Source organism: Lepidothrix coronata, unplaced genomic scaffold (assembly GCF_001604755.1).
Source record: "Lepidothrix coronata isolate B3197 unplaced genomic scaffold, Lepidothrix_coronata-1.0 Scaffold40, whole genome shotgun sequence".
Taxonomy (NCBI): Eukaryota; Metazoa; Chordata; class Aves; order Passeriformes; family Pipridae; genus Lepidothrix; species Lepidothrix coronata.
Window position 1 is genome coordinate 1153560 of NW_016690220.1, and position 22592 is coordinate 1176151.

The 22592-nt window shown below is 39.7% G+C and overlaps 1 protein-coding gene across 7 annotated transcripts in view; it reads left to right on the forward strand.

Annotated features, from left to right (window-relative positions):
* Nucleotides 1-22592, forward strand: part of CARMIL1 (capping protein regulator and myosin 1 linker 1) — a 194158-nt gene that overhangs the window by 147608 nt on the left and 23958 nt on the right. For 4 of the 7 annotated variants that reach the window (XM_017813289.1, XM_017813293.1, XM_017813290.1 and 1 more), the window contains 5 exons: nt 1096-1183; nt 3813-3962; nt 17785-17802; nt 21760-21826; nt 22145-22341. In XM_017813289.1, the coding sequence (XP_017668778.1) occupies nt 1096-1183; nt 3813-3962; nt 17785-17802; nt 21760-21826; nt 22145-22341 (520 nt within the window). The remainder of the gene's footprint in view (nt 1-1095; nt 1184-3812; nt 3963-17784; nt 17803-21759; nt 21827-22144; nt 22342-22592) is intronic. The other 3 variants (XM_017813291.1, XM_017813292.1, XM_017813295.1) reach the window with 1 other exon arrangement.

The following is a 22592-nucleotide window of genomic DNA, read 5'->3' on the forward strand; positions in this document are numbered from 1 at the left end:
AAGACAATAATACTGGCTTTTCCACTTGTAGGAGCTGGAACTGTCAGTGGGGTGAGGGGGCCACACTGTCACCCTTCCTGCCTTATATTATTTTAAATTAATATCAGTAGCTTAGAGAGATCCCTTCACTCTCATTCTCTTCCCACTGTGGCTTGGCCACCATTCTACCTCCCTATTGCCTTTCCAAGGAGTTCCTTACATTTTTGTCCAGGCTTTCTGCGGCAGTAGTGAAAGACCCACACAGAAATAGCTTTGTTAATCCAAAGCAGCTCAGTCCACACATAAAAAAATAAAATCATGTCACTTGCTGGAAAGCGTGAGGTGAAACATTTGGCCTTGAAAGCAGAGGCAGGAGAGATGGAGCTTCTGGCTGCAGCTCAGGCATATGTACTTGTGAGCTCCAAATCAGCTGCCCTTCACAGCCTGAGTCTTTGGTACTGTCGCCAAAGATGGGACCCCAAGGGAGCAATTCAGGGTACACATTTCCTTGACAGGGAGTTACCAGTGAAACTTAAGTTCAGTGTGCAGGGTGTGTTGGTGTTCTTCGTATATGTGTGTAGGTGGAATGGCTGACATGAAGTTCTTGGGACAGAAAGTGGTTACCTAGAGCAAAAGAAGAAGCAAAGTTGTGATGGATAACCAGCATTGTACACTTGTCCTTCAACTGTCAGGCAAACACAAAAAAGGAATTAAGGAAATGAATGGATTGTAGTTGTTCAGTGTAGTAGTGTTAAACAGGCGGTACTGTCCTATCCCATTTGTCTGAGATTCATGTTTCTCTGACTTCAGTGGCAGAGCGTTCCTTACTGAGTTTCACTTCTGATTTTTATTCAGCTCTTTTACCCAGATGTTTTCATTTCATCTCATGGAAAACTGTTAGAAGCAGGTTAAATATGGTACAGAGGCTCCTGTGTTTACTGTGTGATTCATGAGTTTATTTCTGAAACCTGCAGTCATGTATCCTGACACCCTCTAATGTTTTACTTCAAATAAAGTGACAGCACTATGGATAATCGTCATACTGTTGAACGTGTAATAAAGACAAAATTCTCCTGCGTGAATTAAAACGTTCTCTCATTTTTAATCCTGACACAGTGAAGTAAAGCTGACGGTGGCTTCTTTCCTGTCTGACCGAGTTGTAGATGAAATTCTGGATGCACTTTCCCATTGCCATCACAAACTGGTGAGTATTTCCCTGGTTGATATCTAATATGCCAGACCTTAACAATGCCATTTACATTCATAACTTGTTCAGTTTCTCCTTTCACAGCTCTATTTTGAAATTGGTCTTATTTTCGTTGACATCCTGACATCACTTGAAATATGATGTTGGGATTCTTGCCTCTTTGCTTTAAGAAAGATGCAACCTTGGAAGAGACTGTATTGTATATTTGTCCTATCATCTTTTGAGCTGTTGTCAGACCTAGAAGTAAAAACACCATCAGGATGCAGCATTGAGTCCTTACTTAAGAACAATGACTGTATTTGCCGTGGTGAGATGATAAGGGTTGGTTGCTCATGAAATGAGAGGTAAGATTTCATTCTTTAGAATTCCTTAGAGACTGCTGAGACCTTGTTCCCTGAACATATATCTTGAGGCTATCTCAGAAATTTAGGTATCCAGTTTGAAGGGAAAGGAATAGGAGCATAGGGAAGGAAACAAAATTTGCTACTTGAAGGTGCTGAGCTGTCAGGAGGCACAGATACTTATTATTATAAAGGTACTTGTTTCATCAAGAGTAGAAGAAATAAACAACCCTGTATCTACAGAAAAACATTTTTACTTCTAATGCAATGGGGGTCTGTAAGGACAATCCAGTACTGTTTGTCATTCTCCTGATTAAAGTTTCTCTTCATTTCTAATTGAAATTTCTCTGGCTTCAACTTGCAGTCATGAATTTTTTCAGATGCTTTTCTCCACAAGATAAGGGAACCATTATATATGTCTCTTTATTTCCTCTTTATGAAAGTCCTCACACACAGAAAACAAATAATTCTTTCTGCTCCCCCTCCTTTCTGTTTTTTTAAATAAAAGACTGTGTTATTTGAGCATGCATCTTTGTAATACAGAGCAGCATTGTGTAAAGGTACAACCTCTGGTCTCGGGAGCTATGCAGCAGCAGCAGCCTGCTGTGGGAGTGACCACATTAATGAGCTCCAGTTTGTCCTGGAGGAGGCTCAGCTGGCATGAGCAGTGGGCTGTCTCTGTCCAGTGGTATTGCACAACTTGGACATACCCTGATTCTTGCAGAGTATGTCATTTTCTCCAGCCTCCAGTGACAATCCTCTGCACTTTCTCCAGCTGTTTTAAAAGCCTCTTTTAAAATTACGGTCTCCAGAACCAGACTGACTATTCCAATGTTTTAACCAACACTGTACACAGGAGCGAAATGTTTTTTTCTCCTGATATTCCTCACTCCTTGTATTTACATAGCCAAGAAGATAAGAATTCCATCCTTTCATCAGAGTTTCAGTGGCAACTCATTTTCAGGGCAGGGTTTGCTAGACTCCTTCTCACTAATGGCTTCTGGATGCTTGGCACTTGTGTTTCAGGATTGCGTCCATAGATAGTTGCTAGTTGCTCTTGGTTACTAAGGAATGATTGTCTGTACATTTGATTTGAATTGATTTACTTTATTATCCATTTTGGCCTGCATTAGTAACATGTCTCTTTCTCCTATGTTTCTATTAGCTGCAGGTTCCTTCAGGTAGCATAACACTGGTGAAAACATTGAAGAGTACAGATCTCAAAAATGCTGGTAGAGGAACTCCTATCTAATTTAACACTTAATCTTCAATTGACAGCTGCAACCTGAGAGCTGGCAGCTAGTTCTTAAAACAGAAAAGATTAAATGCACTGAAACAGTTCTGAGCCAGCTCCTTAAATTGGAGTGTCACCTACTACTAATTCAGCCCCCTACAAATGTCTGTGTGTGTTGCACTGACATAGTCGTGTTTGAAGCAACTTTGAAAAATAAACCTTGTTTGAGAAGACCTCAGTTTGCCTAATGTGATGATGATTAGCATTAATTATTATTGTAGCTATTTTAGTGTGCTTGAAGATAAATCCATAGGAGCTCTCCAGTTGTTTTTCCTAAGTAGACACTAGTCTCAATGAGCTGTAATTAACTCAGGTCATCTGTTTTTGATGGTTTACAAAACCGCAATCCGATGTTAAACAGTGGACTACAGCTCTCCGTAGCTGCCTTTTTGAAGGCTTCTGCTGATTTGGGCTAGCTGGTCTTGAAATACTTGCTTTTGACAGGTGTTATTTAATGTTCTCTTTAGTTATCAAAAGAACTAGAAAATATTTCATCATCTTCATGACAGCATGAACCCGCTTGCTTCCAAGTACAATCCAGGGTGGTTCACATAACATTCTCTGTGGTCTTAGTAACAGTTTTTGCTATGCAGCTCTAAAAATGGATTCTATTGTTGTTAGACCTTTTCCCTATCTATTTCTTCAGTGATACAGAACTGAGGTATTGAACAAAGCTGTCCTTCTTTTCCTATAGCAGGTGATAACATTTGGCCATTGAATAATTAGAAAAATTATATTAACTGAAATTGTACATGCCTTTGTGTTTGTTAATTAAAAAAAAATGGTTTAGGAGAAAGCTTCCCTTCCACACTTTTATTTTCTTTATAAAACAAACCCAGTGTGAAGATTAGCACACGCAACAGAGCTTGGCTGTTGTACTTGGTCTTCTAGGTTCCTGTGATCACTGAAGTTCTGTAAACCTTCTGGTTGGGTTCTGTTTGTCTTTTTAAAGTTTGACTGGTGTGTTCTTGTCTCTGATCTTTGTCTCCAGGCTGACCATTTGACCAGACGTGGCAAACCACTTCCACAGCAAGAGTCACTGGAGATTGAGTTAGCTGAAGAAAAACCAACTAAACGCTCTATCATCACAGTTGAGGAGTTGACAGAGATAGAACGTTTGGAGGATCTGGACACTTGTATGGTAAGACACATTCCTCAGCCCGTTTGGTTAAGTATGCAAGTAACTGGAGAAAAAATTCTTTTCAAAATATCATTTAGCAAATTCATGGTATCAGAAAACTGAAGTGAGGAATTGGCTTCTAGAAGAAATAAATGTTTGCTTGGAATATTTTGTGTCAATTGCAGATCGCTGTTCAGCAAAGGAAAAGCTTTTCCCATTTCTTCACTTCTCCTTTCCTTGTACCTTTTCAAGGGCCTTTCCCTTGCATACACTGCTACAGTCACACTAATACAGTAAACATCTCTTCCACTGGCCACAGTTTCACAGAGATTCAGTTGCAGTAATAAAATGGACCATGCTATCCTTTGACAAAATGCTACTTTCTGCCTTTGTCTTCCTTCTTCTTGACATGGATTCCTCTCACCTGTGACAAAAAATGTTTCTGCCTGGAAGTTATGTTATTGACATTGAACAGAAGTTGATTTTTTTTTTTAATTAGCTTTTGAATGTATGGAAGGAGTCTTAAAACTTAGAGCTTGGGCTGCAAGTGATCCTAGAGGGCAAGCTTTTCAAAAGTAATTGAGTTAGGAGCGTGAGATCCAGTAAAAATGCTGAACATAAATTGCCTTATAAAGTCCCATGTGTGGGACTATAATAAAAATGGCTCCATGCCATAGCACGATCCTTTAAAAGATGTGAATCCACAGGATTGCAAATAAATGAGTTGCTGATTGCTTTCAGTCTCAAATCCTCCTCTTCCCAGCTCAGTCTACTGAGGAACTCTACTATGGAAAGGAACTTCAGGGAGCGCTTCTCTATTACAAATTAGTCAGTCTAATAGGTGGTCGTGTCTGCAAGGGATGAGCTTTCTTCTCTACCCCCCCTACCTGGCTCCTTGGCCATGTGCTTTCAGAAGAAGTTAAAATGGCAGAAAAACTGATTGCATTGTTTTGTAGAAGGTTTGTTGATTCAGCTCCCTGAACAGACGTACTGCAGAGTCAAACAAGTACAGCACACAAGAAGGAGCTGCAGAGTTGCTTCTTTCTGCAGCAACTATCTGTTGGTCTCACTTAGCTATAAAACAAAAGCACACCTTCCTTGGAAATATCAGCTTAAAATAGATTCTCTCTCTTCCAATCTCCTTTTTCACCAAGAGTTGATTTGATACAATATTTGTCTGAGCATCACAAATCCCTGTCAGACTTGTGGTGTTGATTGCATCATCTGGCTCATCACTGCTACTATCAAGTTCCAGAAGCTTTCTGTGGCCAACATTCAGTAATCATTTTGAGCCTTAACTCCTACGGGAGAGAGTCATCCCAGTAACATATGTGGCATCTGAGTCCTGTACCTGTAAATTAGTTTTTGCATGCTGGCTTCGTATATAGAAAAATAAGGTAAGGACTCATTTTGACACTCCACTCTCTACCTTTAAATTTATTCTTACAGCCTGTTAAGGATAATAATACTGGAAATCTAAAAAAATATCTCCTGTCTTTATCTCGTATCACCATGGTTATACGAAAGCATCATATCAACTCTGCTGTTATCTTTCATTTTGGTCATATTAAAATAATGGAAATGTGATGATGCTTATGCTCTTTAGAAGATGCATTAGATGCTAACTGTACTTATATTCAGAAGTGTTTGTATCTGTCTTCATTGTCTTCATACACTCTCCTCTTGCATAGAGATTCAAATACTTTTGTGACACAGATTCTCATCAATATCTAATTTCTGAAGAGAATGAAGCATCAAATAAACATGAGACAGTAATCTCAGTCAGTGCTAAAAAATCCATTTATTAAAAACTGTAATCCATCTTTGAGAGCTGCTTTTTGGATCTTGGCTGCAAATTATGTTGGTTGCTGTTGTAAAAATATATAGATAAATAGATGGAATCATGAAATAGTTTGGGCTGGAAGGGACACTAAAGATCATCTGGTTCTGTGAGCAGGAACACCTTCTACTAGGTTGCTCACAGCTGCATATAACCTGGCCTTGGATAGGGGCCAGGGATGGGGCATCCACAGCATTTCTGGGCAACCTGTTCCAATGCCTCACCACCCTCACAATAAAGAATTTCTTTCTAATATCTGATCAAACCCCACCCTCTTTCAGTTGAAGCCATTTCCCCTTGTCCTATTACTACATGCCATTGTAAAATGTCTCTCGATGGCTTTCCTGTAGGCCACCTTTAGGTACTGGAAGGCTGCTGTAGGGTCTCCCAGGAGCCTTCTCTTCTCCAATCTGAACAACTCCAACTCTCTCAACCTGTCTTCATAGGAGTAGTGCTCCAGCCATGTGATTATCTTTGTAGTCCTCTTTTGGACGCGCTCCAGCAGGTCCGTTTCCTTCTTGTGTTGGGGATTCTACTGCTGAACACAGCTCTCTCCAGGTGGGGCCTCACCAGAGCAGAGCAGAGGGGGAGAATCAACTCCTTCAACCTGCTGGCCACGTTTCTTTTGATGCAGCCCAGGACATGGTTGACCTTCTGGGCTGTGAGTGCACATTGTCACATCATGTTGAGCTCCTCATCCACCAGCACCCTGAAGTCCTTCTTCTCAGGATTGTTCTTAATCCATTCTCTGCCCAGCCTGTGTTTGCCCTTGGGATTGCCCCGACCCACGTGCAGGGCCTTGCACTTGGCCTTGTCAAAGTTCACACAATGAGATAGCCCCAAAATGCTGAGCAATACAGGGATTTTTACTGAGCTGGTGCTCTCACTGAGTTTTTTGCAACCTAAAGCATGTTAAGAATGTATCTTCTGTGCGGAGTTAGTACCTTCAAAGACAGCACTTTCCAAATGATATATTTTGGCTGTGGAAAAATCCTATGGATTTCAGCTATTCTCTTGATAAAAATAATGTGATTTGTGGCAGCATTTAAGTGTTGCACAGGTATTTGCGTGGAAATGAGGAACCTTCTGAAAGGAGCATCAGTGAATGCTTTGTGAGCTGGTCAGTGCAAGAAACAGATATGTTGCTGAGAAATTCTGCTAGAAAAAGAAGCATATGGTTTTAGGAACTATAATTATGGACCTAACTCTCTTAGATTAATTTTAAACAAGAAATAGCTATTTAGATCTTACTTCCAAAATGACATTAGTCCAGAATGCTGCCTTGTTTGATCGTTGGAAATTCCTAACCCTTACGAAGTATGATGATAAAGCAGATCTTGGCCTTTTGAGTAGATGGTGCACCTGGCTGTGTGTTCTGCAAACCTCAAACCTGAAACCTTGAATTGCAGCTCAGTATTATGCTTGTTTGGGAGTTTAATCTCCTATTGCCGAAAAAATTTGGAACATGGGATGAGTCTAATCGTGTTGCTGGGATTCCAGGAAAAACTTGCCTAATCTAAACCCTGTCTAGCAGCTTGCTCCAGCTAACTGTCAAGATGTCTTGGGTAGAAGGAATTTTGGTTGTATAGGAGAGATACTGAGCTTGGACCACCCTTTGAGGGGAGCTGGGTTTTGTTCTGTTTGCAAAATGGCATTCATTTTGCAAACCCCGTTATCTTCAGCAAGGCTGGTCACTTTGTTCTTGTTTTCTTCAGCAAGCCTATTTAGCATCAGTATTCTGGCTGAGGTAATGTATACAGCATTATGTTGTTATTCACCAGCTCCCCTTGAAAAAAAAAAAAAAACAAAACTGGATCTGGCTTCGGTTTTGACTCTATGATTACAGGTAGATTATATAGCACTGAAGCTAGGTGAATGACTGAGTGAGGTAGATATATAGGTAATAAAATACTTATGAGCAATTTGCTTTTATATGGGGTTTGAAAGTGGAACAGAGAAAAGTTTGGAACACTTGGGCTGGCAGCATAAAGATCTGAAACCTCCAGTTCTGGTGACAGAGTGAACAAACAGGCACTGATGTGTTTCAGAGCCTGCCCACATACTCGCAAGCAGGGTACAGAGTGGCTGTGGCTGGGAGGATTTCCCTGACATAGTAGAAAGTTGCTATCCATCTGCTTCAAAGTTAGGTGTAAACAGCACAGACAAGACAGAATGAAATATCACAAATGGGCCCATGAAATCCACCACCGAAAAATAGACTTTTAAATGTTATTACTAGTATTTTCTGTTGCGGGAATCAGGACTTTCTGAATACCAAACTGTGCAGTTAACATTTATTAGCTTCAGCTTAGGGTTTGTTTCTCATCCAGCCTTTAACAGCGGCCTGAGAGCCCATAATATGAAAGACTTGTCAGTCATACCAGAATTTGCTAGTCTGTTAAATGAGTTGTGAAGAACGCTGGGAGCGATTGAGTTGGTCCAGCGTAGGATGTGACTGCCGGAACATTATGCATCTGAGAGTTTCTGATCTCTCTGAGCTGCAGTACAGTCAATTGATGCTTCCCTAATCTACAGCTGTCTTGGTTGTCTATATTTAATTAGAGCTGCACTGATGGTAATAAGTCTTTAGATAGAAGTTGTGTGTAAGTAAGATGGAAAGAAAAATCTTCATGCAGAAAATTACTTACTGTTCTCAGGTTAAAGGAAAAACCATGGCCTGCTTTTCAGAGCTTAGACTCAATCATGAATTAGCTTCGTAAAACACTATGGTTTGTCTAAATTTTTCTGTGTGTATATAACAAGTATGACACATTTTAAACTCATACATGCATTGTAAAACTTACTTTAATAAAGTACCCTTTTTTACTGAGATTGATCATCATGTGTCTCGTTATGTGTTACTGTGTTGGTAGATACTAACTGATTTTTATTTGCATAATGCTTCAAGCTGTACTTTATTCTTTTATAGCCATTAGTTCTTTGCAGAAGTAAGAGATATTATATAATGTTGAATTCCCCATCAAAAGGTAATGGAGCATCTTTGTTAGATTGTGTTTAACAGTTATGTTGTCAACCTTTTTGGTTTTTTTAGCTGTTTCAATATTGGTTTTGCTTCCAGAATACTAAAGGGAGATCACTAGAGTTGAACCACTATTTAAAGACATTTTGAGAGAAATAGCTTTTTTTTTGCTAAAAATCCATATACCCATCTTCTAAATATCCGTTTCAGCAATATAATTTTATTACTGTGGGTAGTAACAAGCATACAGACAGGATGAGTATTGGATTTAGGGCAAAGAAGAGGTTATTTTCATTATGAAGAGGTATGGTAGGAAATTGTTTGAAACATGTAAAAAAATTGTAGCTTGTAATACAGAAGTTTGCTTATAACTCTTCTTTAAAGCATTTCAGTGTAAGATTGAAATGCTTGGATAGTAAACTGTGCTTGAAAAAAAGCTTGTGGCTTATAGAAAGGACTGCCTGCAATGAATAGTGAATCTTAGCCGTTATTCATCTATTTCTAATTTCAACCACAGAAATTGTTCTGTGACTTTACTGGAGAAAAGTTTTTAAAAAAATAATTAACATATTAAAGTTTTAGTCTTTATTGATCAATAGATTTCATCTGTACAGTAGAGAAGAAAATTTGCAGAAGTAACAGAACACTGGATGGGTTGGTGATGTATGTTTTTTCCTGGGAGTGTACTAGCTAGCCATTGTCAAAGATATAGTAGATGAGTCCAGTATCCAGGTGAAGACTTAGCACCCTGTGTGTTCTGAAGGATAGTTAGTGCATGGACCTCAGTGTTTTCAGAGAAAAGGGAGAAATGGCACTCACCACACCAGAATTAAATTTATTTTTTAAAAAAAGGAAAAAGAAAACTCCTAAAGCACCACCTGAAGGCTTTTCTCTCCCCTGCCCCCATAGCAAATTAGAATTAAAATAACAGAAACCTATTCTGTTGCTTTCACTGGCAGAAGGAGATGATCATGGCACAGACTCAGGCACAGGTGCAGTGATACTGTAGGAAGAAAAATTAGAGGTTCTCTGGTGTGCCCTGACATACTACCACATCTGATTCTTGTTGCTCATTTTTTACCTGCAGCAGAATTGTCTCAGGCACGGAGAGTCAGCTTTTTGGATGAAAGACTGAACACCTACTGCAATAAAACCCTGTTTCCTGTTGGACTCCATATGTTCTCCTACGCTATAAATAAAGCTCTAGCTCTGTGACTGACTTAATCCAGCAAAAATCATTATTTTTGCTGAAAAGAGCATTTCCACTTTCCCCTGCACACAGCTAGCACTTTTCTGCCCACACCCTCATGCTTGTACTGGTGTTCACACAGCCTCACTACAAACTGGCTGTGGGAATTGATTCAGCTGACAATTAAGCTTTTTACAGAGGATTTCTTTCCCAGGTTAGTTTACAGACTGACTAGTCCTCTGGCTGAGTCCACAAAACAGATCCTGAGCGGCAGGAACAAGCAGACAGGGATGAGGGCAAAGGCAGCAGCCTGGATGAATGCTGGATTAAATTGATTGTGACACTTGAGTTTCTCTCTTGTATGCATTAGCAGAAATGGGCCTTTGATGTGTAGTAAATACAGCACTCTGTGGGAAGCTAGAAATTGGCATTATGGTATGTGAGAGCATTCTTGGCTTCTGAAAAGGCTCCATCACGGGCATGCAAGCAAATCTACTGCAGTGGGAGTCCAGTAATATTTGACTCACTCCAAACTAGGACAGTTTATAAAAATATCACCCAGAAGGAGCACAGCACAGTGCCAGTGTCCTCCCTAAGCCTTTTCCTACACGTGGAGAAAATAAAATTTTCTCCCTAGTTGAGAAAATAAAATAAAAAGGGAGCCAGTGTGGTCCTTTTACAGAACCTGCGAATGTCTTGTTTATTTGCAAACTGGGTGTTAGCCTCACCATTAGTATTATGAATACATTAACTTCAATTGTGAATATTTGTTATCTGTCTTTTCCTGGGTTCCTTTATATATAGTTTTGCAGCTTCCTCACTGCCTGTTGAGGTCTTTATCCATGTTTATTCAATGTCTGTTACATGTATAGACTACATAATACAGGCTTATGAGGGGTTACATGTTCACAGCTTAAATGCTCTAAAAGAAACCTTGCTTTCAATGTCTCTTCTTGATCTCTGAGTGAAAGGAGATGGTGGATAATTGATATATATTTGGTTTTTCTTAAACCAACTGAGATTTCTTAGTCAGAATTCAAAGCTGTTTTTCATAGTTTTGGGTACATTATTGGCACAATCTGAAGTAAATGAAGAACATCATAAACTGTCTCTAATAACAGTACTCCATGCTTGTTTAAGAAAAAAAAGTAGTGTAAAATTAGAGGCTGTTTTCTGCTTGGGTTAAAACGAGAATTGTGGAATGCAGCTGCTGGGTACTCTGTTTGTGTGGTGACACTTCTGTATCAAACGCTTGTCTTCCCATAATACTGATGCTTTGTTTTGCTCTAGTGGACACAGATTTATGTTGAGGATGGAGGGGAGGGTATGTAGTTGTTGCTATTTAAGCCTGGCAGGCAGCTAAACACAAAGCTCGCTCCCCCTCAGTGGGATGCATGAGAGAATCAGAAAAAAGATAAAACTCATCATTTTATATAAAGACAGTTTAATAGAACAAAAAAGGAAAGAAAAATAGTAGTAATGTTAAAAGAATATACTAAACAAGTGATGCACGATGCAGTTGTTCACCACCTCCTGGCTGATGCCCAGCCAGTCCCCAAGCAGCAGGCCACCACCCCGTGGCCAACTTCCCCTGGCTTTATAAGCTGAGCATGATACCATATGGTATGGATTGTCCCTTTGGTCAGTTGGGGTTAGCTGTCCTGGCTGTGGCCCTTCACAACTTCTTGTGCACCCCCAGTTTCCTTGCTGGCGGGGCCATATAAGAAGCTGAAAAGTCCTTGACGTAGTGTAAGCACTGCTCAGCAACAATTAAAAACATCAGCATGTTATCGACATGGTTTTAGTGCTAAATCCAAAGTACTAGGAGCCAGTCGATGTTCAGCACAAACAGATACAGAATAATTTTCCCACAGCCTCTGCTTGTAAGAACCTTCTTGTTATTTCCTGTGGCAGATTAGCAAGAGCTCCTTTGGAGTAGTTCTTGCCAAAGTCTGTGCTCTGGGATCTTTTGCAGTGGCACAACAGCAAACAGCGTGAGAATAACCTCTGATAATGCTGTTACTGTAGCACACACCTGTCTGCAGCCTTGATGTGTCTCAATTCAATTAGTATCTGGCAACTGTTGTCTCAAATGATTGAGATGTTTTCTGTATAGGTTGCATGATCCTTTCTACTGCTTTTTGATTCTTCCAGCAACTCAAATGAATAACTTGGCATGAGATACTTATATGTGTTGTATGGGAGAGTCTTGTTTACTCGGAAATCTGGAGAACCTACTGAAAATAGCACATGCATGAGTCTGTCTCACTAAGACTGCTTCATGGTTTCCACTTCATGCAGAAGAACATAAGGCTTGCAAATTTTTGCTCTGCGAAATTGATACCTCATATTGCAGGGATAAAGACTAGTTGCTCACAGGAAGAGGTGAAAGAAAGTCTTTGTTAGGGCAGGAAGTTATAGAGTACTGTTAGATCTTGCTATATTTTGTCAAGGAAAAGGAGGTTAGGATGAGATGGGTTACCAGAATGGGAACTTCAAAATAGATAAATAAATAAAATCAAATATACATAGTGCCAAAAGACTAGAAGACGGCTTCCAAGTTATCAAATCTCATCCCTCCTATCATTGACAACTGCATCACACAGCCCTATTCATGAATCTGTCAGGCTTACTCTCAAAACATCTTTCTGTTAGACTAGAGGAGAATTTAGAGGTAAACAGATACTTTCTTCTGGTGTTCTTTAGGTCAATTAAAGCCAAAGTGGTGGATGTATCTCTGCAGTGAGATCTTATCTCATGTTAGTAAAGATTGAATTACTGTGAATTTTTGAGGTCAGTAGTGACAGGATTAGAATACTGATCTGAAAGCAAAAGCACTTAAACTGGTGAAAAAATGTTCAAGTAAACAGATATTAAAGAAAACTAAAAGAAAAGAGCAAGAGAAAAAGACAAACTGATTGAAAACTCAGGTTAATTTCATTCAAAGTTGATCAGAACCTCTTTTTATTTTGTACAGTTTAGTGGTGCGTCATTTCCAATGCCATACTTATTGGTATTTAGATATACTGTATTTAGATACTCCTGGGGTAGCTCGTGTCTGCTACTCTCTGAGAAACTGCAGAATCCAGTGCCTTGTTGCCAGGCAGCACATAATTCTATGCTTGTGGGTGAGCAGTCCTGCTTTGCAGGGTAGGCTTCTTCCTCCTTTTTCGTGGTGTTTCTGTCATTCCCAGGCTCATGTGCTGTCTCATGACTGTCTGACCAAGCAACATTATTTGAATCATGTGTTACATTTAGGTACTGTCACTCCATAGATCAGCTTTTGAGTTTTGCCATCCTCTCTTGGGTAAATATGATTGACCTGCTCTATCAGTTTGTTTCAGAAAAGAAACTCAAATACTCTACTCAAGTATTTCTGTTTCTCAGACAGGGTCTTAGAATATTTGCTAATTTCCTGTCAAGATATTTCCTGTTTTCAATAGGGAAATATCTTGACATAGTAATTCCTGACTGGACTTAAAGTTCAGAAAGTTGAGGGGGTTTTTTTTTAGTATATCTCAAAGTGTCTGTGGAGTATAAAGATTTACTGTGCATGCTGGAAAGATGTCTGAAGCAAATTTCAGTGAGAAAAGAACAACAGCTCAAGTATGCCTGGGTTTTCAGGAGTAAAGCTTCCCATCATAATTCTGAGCACAGCCTACTAGTCCACTTCTCTATCCAGGGTGAACTGTATCTGATTCACTGTGATAAGTCTCCTTGTAACATTTCTCCTATCAAATGTCAGTGCAAGCAATACATCATCTGCCCCCAAAGGGTCTAACAGTGGGGGCAAAATGACTGGTGTTTTCTGCCTGGATGACTACTTTTCCTTTTGGTAGCTGTTTACTTCAGGCTGTTGGAAGGAAGGAGAGATGTAGAAGCTGTGTTGGTTCTCAGTCCCGGGAAACTGAAAGGCAGACAGGTACAGCAGTTCTTGTTCCCAAAATCATAGAATGGTTTGGATTGGAAGAGACCTTTAAAAATCATCTAGTTCCAAGTTCCCCTGCCATGAGCAGGGACATCCTTCACTAGATCAGGTTGCTCTGAGCCCTGTTCCACCTGACTTGAACTTCCATTCAGGAGTATGTTGCCTCAGAGTTGCTTTTATGATATGCTTGCCCAGGGCACCTGATACATGTGATAGCTGTTTTTAAAGAATTGCCTAAGGATATCATAAACAGTTGTCCACCCCCTCCATATTTGCAGAGTTTAAGAGCTTTTTATTTGTACTGTATGGAAGATTAGATCACGAACAGAGTAATTTTTTGCATCATTGTTTGCCAGCTAAAGGTAATGAACAATGACAAGCAAGCAGGTTGTGGTGACTTGAGGTAGTTTGTGCCATCAGACCTGCTGCAACTCTCTGTTCTACACTCAGTTTTTAACTAAAAGAACTATAAAAATTAAAGTGGTTGGAACTATCCTTTTTGATTATCTTGAAGCCCAGCTGATGTAGAAGATGCTAGTATTTTCATGAGCAAGTAGAAAAGAGAACTGATGATATGGAGAATTGCTTTTTCTCTTGCAGGTGGTAGTTTCAGGCAGAATTCCTTGCAGGGTACTAATTCAGAACATGAAATTAAACATTCAGCTTAATAGTTTTAGGAACCACTCAGTTTAGTTTATGCATCTGATTTTTTACTTTTCATAATAAAAGCTTTGACTGTTTGTATGCAGTTATGTTTATTAGCGGGAATTTTACATGACTTGAAAGATGCAAGCGCAGAATTATTAATTAAAAGAATATATTAAAATGCTTGATGAAATATCACAGAGTACATGAGCCATATCTCAGCAAGTAGAAAAGCAAAAGTTTCTTGGCTAGTAAAATAAAACAAGCTCACGGGCAAATCTATTGAGCTTATCTTACTGCAGTGCTACTCCTTTTCTTTCAGAAAATGTTTCTGTACAAAATAATTCTAAAGGTCAGGCTGATTTAGATTAGATGAATTGAATTAATTCAGAACTATAGCACTGAATTAATTCAAAACCATTTCTCTTAAAATTCAACTCCTGGAGAAGTAAATAAACAAACATTTCCTGAAATTCATATGTGGATTATTTGTATATCATATTTATTTACACTATATATATTTATAGATAGTATTTCCATATAGAGGACAGAACTCTGAAAGATAAAGTTAAGGACTAGATCCTCTGTTGATGTAAAAATGCAAAGCTGCTACATTCAGGACAGTTGTATCAAAAAACAGCAGCCTATTGCAGCTTGGCTTTTGTGTCAAAAAAACATGTTAGGGTCTTTGCTCTCCTGTCTACTGTAAAATACTCCATTAGCTGTCACGCATTTAACTTTCCAAGGACAATGGCACTCGAGGGGGAGATTCTGAGGACACTAATTCAGGTTACCATCACTGCTAGTGGGAAGTATGTAGCTGAATTTCTGAAGCCATGCTTCAGGGTTTTACCCTGGAAATCATGTCATAAAATCTTCTGTAATTGAAGTAAGCAATACCAACTTTCTAGTTTCCAGGGTTTTCTATACAGATGGTGAGGCACCTGCATGTGCAAAGATTCATATGCAAAAAACAGAGTTGGTCAGTTTACTGCTCTGCTTTGTAAAGTATACCTGAAGATTTTTATTTTTTTCAATGAGACAACAGATGTGTGACAGCTGTGTCAAAAGGAGTTAGGAGACTAGAAGCAGCATGGGAAATGTTGATTGACTGAAGGAGTGTCATGGCAGCTTTGCAGGTCATTCCTTACAGCAAAAGAAAACAGCAGGATTTGCGATAAAATTCCCTGTTTTCTTATACCTCTTTCTTAAAAAGGCATACCCCACAAAATACATGTAGCTGAAATGGTATAGCACTGATTAAAAGTGTTCTGTAAGAATCCTTTAAAGTATTTTTTCTGACATCTCAATTCCCAACGGCACATTGTCGTGATTCCCCAATGCAACTTCTGCTTTTGTTTGGGTTTAATTTTCTTGGGATTTTTGGTTGTGGATTGGTGTTTCATTTCAGCAATGGCCCATGTACACTTGGAGGCAGACCACCTTATTTTCAATTATGCTGAGAGCAAACATAATCGTTGAGTGACCTCATGGTCTGTAGCACTTCAGGGGTCCAAAGGCTGGCATTAGCTTCCCTGCAGAGCAGCCAGATTCCTTGGTGACTTCAGGCAAGTCCCTTAGTCTTAGCTTTGCTTAATGATGCTTCCTTGTCTAAAGTGTTGCCTGCTGTGTGCCTCCTTCTCCTTCCTTACTCCCCACCCACAAGCTCTTTAGCACCTTTTAAGTGACTCAGTAGTGGCACTAACTTTGGTGAGATCACTGAAGTCTGGAAGGTAGGAGTTTCCATAAGCCCTTGTTGAATCAGGACCATAGACTGTAAACTCCCTCAAAACCTGAGATTGTTTCCATTTATATGTGTGATACTTTGCACTTTAGCCCTAATCACATTTCCAGCTGCTTGTAGAATATAAATAACTTTCCCGCTTATGCATTAAATACACAGAAACCAGTGGAGTATTGCCATGAATGCTATCTTAAAGAGAAACCATGTTGCAGATTTATTTTTTAAGTGGGCTGGAGAATTTTTTTAAGATTGTTTCAGTTTTCAGATATTTGTCAATTGGATTCTACAGTCTCCCCAGCAATCTCTGAGCAGCCATAATGAACGGTAGTATAGAAGATGGGCAAGAGAAAAGAGAACATAGATTCTGACAGAGAAATTGAGTAAGAGTGTATGTGTATGTGGGTAGCATACAAAAATGAGAGTAATGAGGAGGTTTGCCTGAATCGCTGTTAGCTGAGAGCTCTTGTATAAAGCCAAAGTTTCTGAAAGTAAAAGAAAATAATGACAAAAAACCTCAACCAAACAAAAAAACCCCAACAGAACAAAACCTCAACAAACAAACAACTAACATTGGGGACAGCAGGAAAGTAAAGGAGAGGAGCTGTGTGCAAGAACATGCAGAACTTTCTTGTCCAGAAGTTTAATACAGACTGCGACTATTGACTTCTGCCACAAACACTCTGCACTGTTGTTATAGCAGCAGTTCCCATTCGACCTGGAGACAAACCCACACATCTAATAATTGTTTTTCTTAGTCTAAATCAAAGAGGACCATGACTGGTCATGAACCATAAAAGAGGTGGGACATGGCATTGCATCATTTCATATGATGGCTGTGCTGCTTTCTTATCATTTCTGAAGGGAAGAGCAAAAGTTGTGCATTAGTAATGGAACAGCATTCCTCTAATATGCCAAAAGTGCTCGAAAGTCTGTGCCTCTAAACCTCCTTATGGGAAAGAGAAATGCTGTTGCTTTGGAATAGATTTATTTAACCCTCGGGAGAACAAACTTGCATCCTTTTTCATTCCTTCAAGAGAAGCTTTATTTTATTTTCCTTGCTTGCCTGCTTTCACAAAAAACTGCCAATTTTTAATTCAGAATCTTCCTTCAGACTGGGAAATAACAGAATTACATTTTTTTTTATCTCGCTACTGGTGCCAGCAAAATGAAAAAAACTCAGCACATTGGGACAGCAGGTGTCAGGTTGGCACCATTGGTGAGTGCCATATATTGGAAACAAATGTCAGAAAACCTGAATTTGTCCCAATATAGATCAAACAAGAGAGATCGCATCCTTCTCTGGTTGTCCTCTGGAAATACAAAATGTGTAGCACCTCCAAATAAAAGGGATTTTTACCTCATTCCTGCATGTCACCTTTCCTGCTAAGATTTCCGAGTGTTTTGGCTTTAGTTTTCTTTATTTTGGTGGTTTCTGGTTTTGCCTCCTTTCCTGAGAACTGCTATTGCTTTGTCTTCCCCATTCATATTCTTTTTTCTTTCTTTTTTGCTGCATGGAGACTCTCTGCTGTACAAGTGTAAGTATTTTTTTAGCTCTGCTGTTTCTGGCCTACTTGTTTATGTTTTTGTGCTCCATTTGCCTCTGTACTGCCTTGTGAATCTCCTGGGAGACTGTAGTGCCATCCATCTGCACCTACAAATGAAATAGGCAGTGGTTCAGGGATGAGGCTGGATTTACAGAAAGGTTCAGCTAACATAGCATTTGAATTTAAAGGATCCCTTGGCTTTAATACCAAACCAAAGCAGAGTACTGATGTTGGAGGTGTAAGCATAAATATTACTGCCCAGAAGGAAAATCTATTGATTTGGTTTTATATTCAAGCATCATCCAGTTTAATGAAAGAATAGTCCTTAACACATTCTTGAAGCTGGAAAACCGTGCACTGTTTTGCAGGAAGGAGGGTTGAAGGGAGACTGGTTGGGGAGCTCAATTTGAAGAGGGAGCAGCAAGTTGCTCATTAGTTTGTTTGAAATCTTTTGAAAGGGAAGTGACAGCAGGGTCACAGAGCTTCCCTGTATCTAATAGGATTGAATTTAAATTACTTTGGAGTAGGAGGAGAAAAAAGTGGAAATAAGCATGTCCCTCAGCACTGAGAATAATTCCAATTATCTGTATAAACAAGGAAAACAGAGTATCTGAGACCCTGTTGCTAAAAGTACATTGCTTTCTAGCATTCAAAACAGAGTGATTTTAGTTGATCTTTTTAATTCCCAAGGTACTAGTGTTCCTCCACAGTTGGTAATATAATTTCAGAAAACTCCAGAGAGCTCAGATAGTTTTGAGGGGAAGGCAATCAGAAGGTAGGAATCTGGGAAAGTGATCATGGGAAGAGATCTTGGGAGTTTAAAGTTAGCATGGATACCGACAGTGTCTAAGCAAGCCCTTATTTGGGAGCGTAGTAGAAATTTTGCTGGCTCCCATCTACTGTAGAGGGGTACATTCATGAAGCCATCTCCAGAGACCTCTGTGGCATAGGTGCACCCAAACTTCCAAGAGGTCCTCTCAAAATCCAGAGATGCAGCTAATGTTTTCATTTGTTCTGCCAAGCAGCCTACAGTGTGCTCATGGAAAAGTAGTCAAAACAAGGAAGTGGTTCAGGAGGTGGTCTGCTAGAATGGCAAGTTTCTGGGAGTTGTGGAAGAAGTGAAGGAGGGGAGGTTGATACTAATAGTTATTCCTCTGTAAAAGCCATGAGTGAAACATAAGGCAGGAGAGCCATGTTATGCTTGTGGGGCCAGAGGTGGTGGGAAGGCAGAAGGTCTGACAAAGCTGAACTGCTTCCATGAGCTATGGAAATCGGGGCTGGGGGGGTTCAGATATCTCCTCTAGGAATGACATGTGCACTGCTGCTGTAGCATACTGTGTGGTGGCTGAGATGTTAAGCAGAGATTAATCCTAATATTTTGTAAAAAGAGCGCACTGGCCTATTTAAATTAATACTTTGACCCATTTCACTCTGTGTGTGATCTAGAAGTTCACTTGGCAAGAAGCCTTTCATCTGTGCATTTCCTAAACAGGCTAGAAAACAGAAGGGTTTCAAATAAAATTGTATGTAGAGCTGTTATTCATGCTGTTAAAGCAAATGGGAAGCATCTCTATCCCTCTGCCTTTATCCCCAGCAACCAAGCTGCTGTTGGATGATGCCAAGCTGACAGTAAGTTATAGCAGTGATCCAGAGACTGGCTTATGGTCATCAGCACGAGCTCTTCAGGGTCATCTGGGGGCATTTTCTTGTCTGGGAAGGAAGATGAAGTCACTGTTCCTGGCTGTTGGAGATGTATTGAGAGCATTTCAGTCTTTGCACACAAACCTCAAAACTTGCCGTGTGCTGTTTTGCATCGGTGCCCTGGGCTGATGCAGCTCTCAGGTTGTCTGTGTTCATCCAGGAGGCACTCTGAACACTGGCCATGGCTGTGCAGTTACTGAGTGATGAGAGGTCTCTCATCATCTTCGTTTTCTGTCCTGCTTTCTGATCTTCTTTAGCACAAGTTGCTGTATTATTCTACTAGATGTAACTTCCAGTCACATCAGCAAAAAAAAATGGGAAACAGACCAAAATGCATGCAAATATACCTTAACAAGGGAAATGGGCTATGTCTGGAAATAAAACCAGGACTACTGATAGTGACTCCTAATTGCTGTCCCCCAAATGCTGAGCTGTTTCAACTCTTCCTTACAAGAGGCGTGGATGCCTTTGGTTGTTTCAGGTTTCATGATGGATCAGCAGCTGTTGAGATGTGCAGTTCAGAGGCTGCCCAGCTGCCTACCTGTAGCACAGTCCACTGCAGTTTTGGCTGAAAAAGTTCAGTACCTCTCCAGCCACTTGCTGGTTGAACACATTGCATTTAATTTATTGGTAACTCTGAAAGTAGTGTCTGAACTTTCAGCAACATTTCACCTGCTCGTTAATGTGAGAGTAAGTCCACTAAGGTGGCCAGCTACTTCCTGGCTGATCTTGAAACTATTGTGTCATTTATGGATGGTTGTCAAATGTGGAAGTAGAAACCTGCAACAGCTGAAGGTATCTTTTTTTCCCCAATGACGTGCATGGCAATAAAACCAGAGCTCTGTTGCCCAGGTAGTGCTATCACTGCTTGCTCTGTAGTCTTCAAGTCCTTTTCTCATCTTGAGAAGATGGGTAATAGCTGTTCTGTCACAAAATCTGCCATAACCCTGAGCATGTGAGTAGTGGCATAATAATCCTCGTAGCTACGTAGGAAGTATGAATTCAGTACATGCAAGTCTATGCACTGAACTTTCCATACATAAAAACTAATGAGTGTTTACCTTAAATAGTTCTTGATTTGTCTGAAATGTCAATGCCAACTCTGGTTTTTCCAGCTTATATAAAATTGATGCTGCTAAATTTTATTAACGATTTTGTTAATGAGTTGCAAGCTATAACAGCTTCCTCACTGATAGTCCAGAATTTGAAGCCACTAAGCTTCAAAACTAGCAAGTAAATGGAAGTATATGGATATCACTAAAGCCAGCATGTACGACTCTACCACAAAAGGGGACCATCTTTGCAGAAGCCGAGTCATTTTAAATTCACTCTTAAGAAAATCTGCAGATCAACCTTTAAACAAAAAGTCTTACAGTGCTGAGCTATTTTAAGAGGTTCAGAATTGGTGATACATGCATTTCCTGTAGCAAAACTACCTCTCTTGCCATTCCAACTTTCAGAAGAGTTCAATCAAGGAAAGAAGGGCAACTTTCTTAATAAACTTGGCTCCTAAGTCTGGGTATTTGTGCTCTTAAGGCAACATACTCTTCTTTTCTGCGAACGTGATGATGAGAAGTGTAGTAGCACGTAATTCAGTAACTGTGTTGAGTGTATGCTGAAGTAACTTTCCACCTATTCCCAACATATCTAAAATCCAGGGAAGTCGTGCGTCTGCTGCAGATAACTGCTCACACTGACATGGTATTTTTGTTTTTTGAAGAAGGGCCGTGTACTCCAAAGCTCATTTTCCTAGGAAAGTTTGGTGAGCTCTCTGGTGGTGTCCAGAGGCATAGTTTCGGAGTAGCATGTCACTAACAAATGAACTGAGGATGTGTATCTTGTGTCAGAAATAAAAGCTAGTACAAGGGGGAGGCTATTCCTGGTATTGTCATTAACAGTGCAGTACTGGACAAAGTAATTAAATATTTTGTCCCTTGTGATCTCAAATATAGAGGTGAGGTTTTAATAGTTCCATTGTTGGGGTCAAAGACTTAATGCTTGGACAGTTTCCATAATCATCCTGTGTACAGCCTACAGTTTTAATGAGAACACTAAACTACCTCTCTGATTCTGTTCAACATAAGTTGAACAAAACATCAGTTTAGAAAAAGTTCTGAGGAAAAAAACCTATTCCCTTCTGATGTTAAACACAATCAGATCTTGAAATGACTCATAGCCTTGAAGAACTGATTTGTTGTCATTTCTTCTGTCCCCTAAAGTAATTTTTGTTTTGTTTTATGTTGATAGATGACTCCTAAATCAAAAAGAAAAAGCATCCACAGTAGAATGCTTCGGCCGGTGTCCAGAGCTTTTGGTAAGTGAGAATTTCATAAAACTATTTTACTTCTGTACTTGCCTGAGGAAGTTCTAGGTAGTTCTTGATTGAAAAGTACAGCTAATTCTCCTTCCATCTGGACTGCATTTGAGGCCCACACTGGCTGCTTTGTTTTGTGACTCTGCTAGTGTGTTTGATAGTAAATAGTTGCTCACAGTGCTCTATCTGCTCACAGACATGTTGTGGCTGAGTTCTCTAAATGTGCTTACAATTGTTTGCCACAAAAGAGAGAAATGGCATTGTCTTTTGTTTTAAATATCATGTTAAATCTAATGAGAAAGTTTTGATTTCTCTTAGAAATGGAATTTGATCTAGATAAAGCACTGGAAGAAGTACCTATCCATATAGAAGACCCACCATTTCCTTCCAGCAGGCCAGACAAACGAACTTCTGGATTCATTTCAGAGCTGCCATCTGAAGAAGGGAGGAAACTGGAACACTTCACAAAATTAAGGCCCAAAAGGAATAAAAAGCAGCAGCCCAGCCAAGCAGCAGTGAGTCTACGTTAAAATATTCCTGGCAATGTCATGTGTTGATTGCTTTTTGCCATGAGTCAGGTCTTGCAATGTAACAAGGAAAACTGTTAAAGTTTTAAAAGCCATAAGCAACTACTTAATTTTTCTTCTGGTATTCATGTCTTTCAGTGTGCTATCCCTATTACAAGCTTTTTGTCTTGTTTGACATGGCCTAAATCCACGATAAGTTTTATCCTTTTTTATTTTGCTTCTGTTTTTTTCATGGAAGC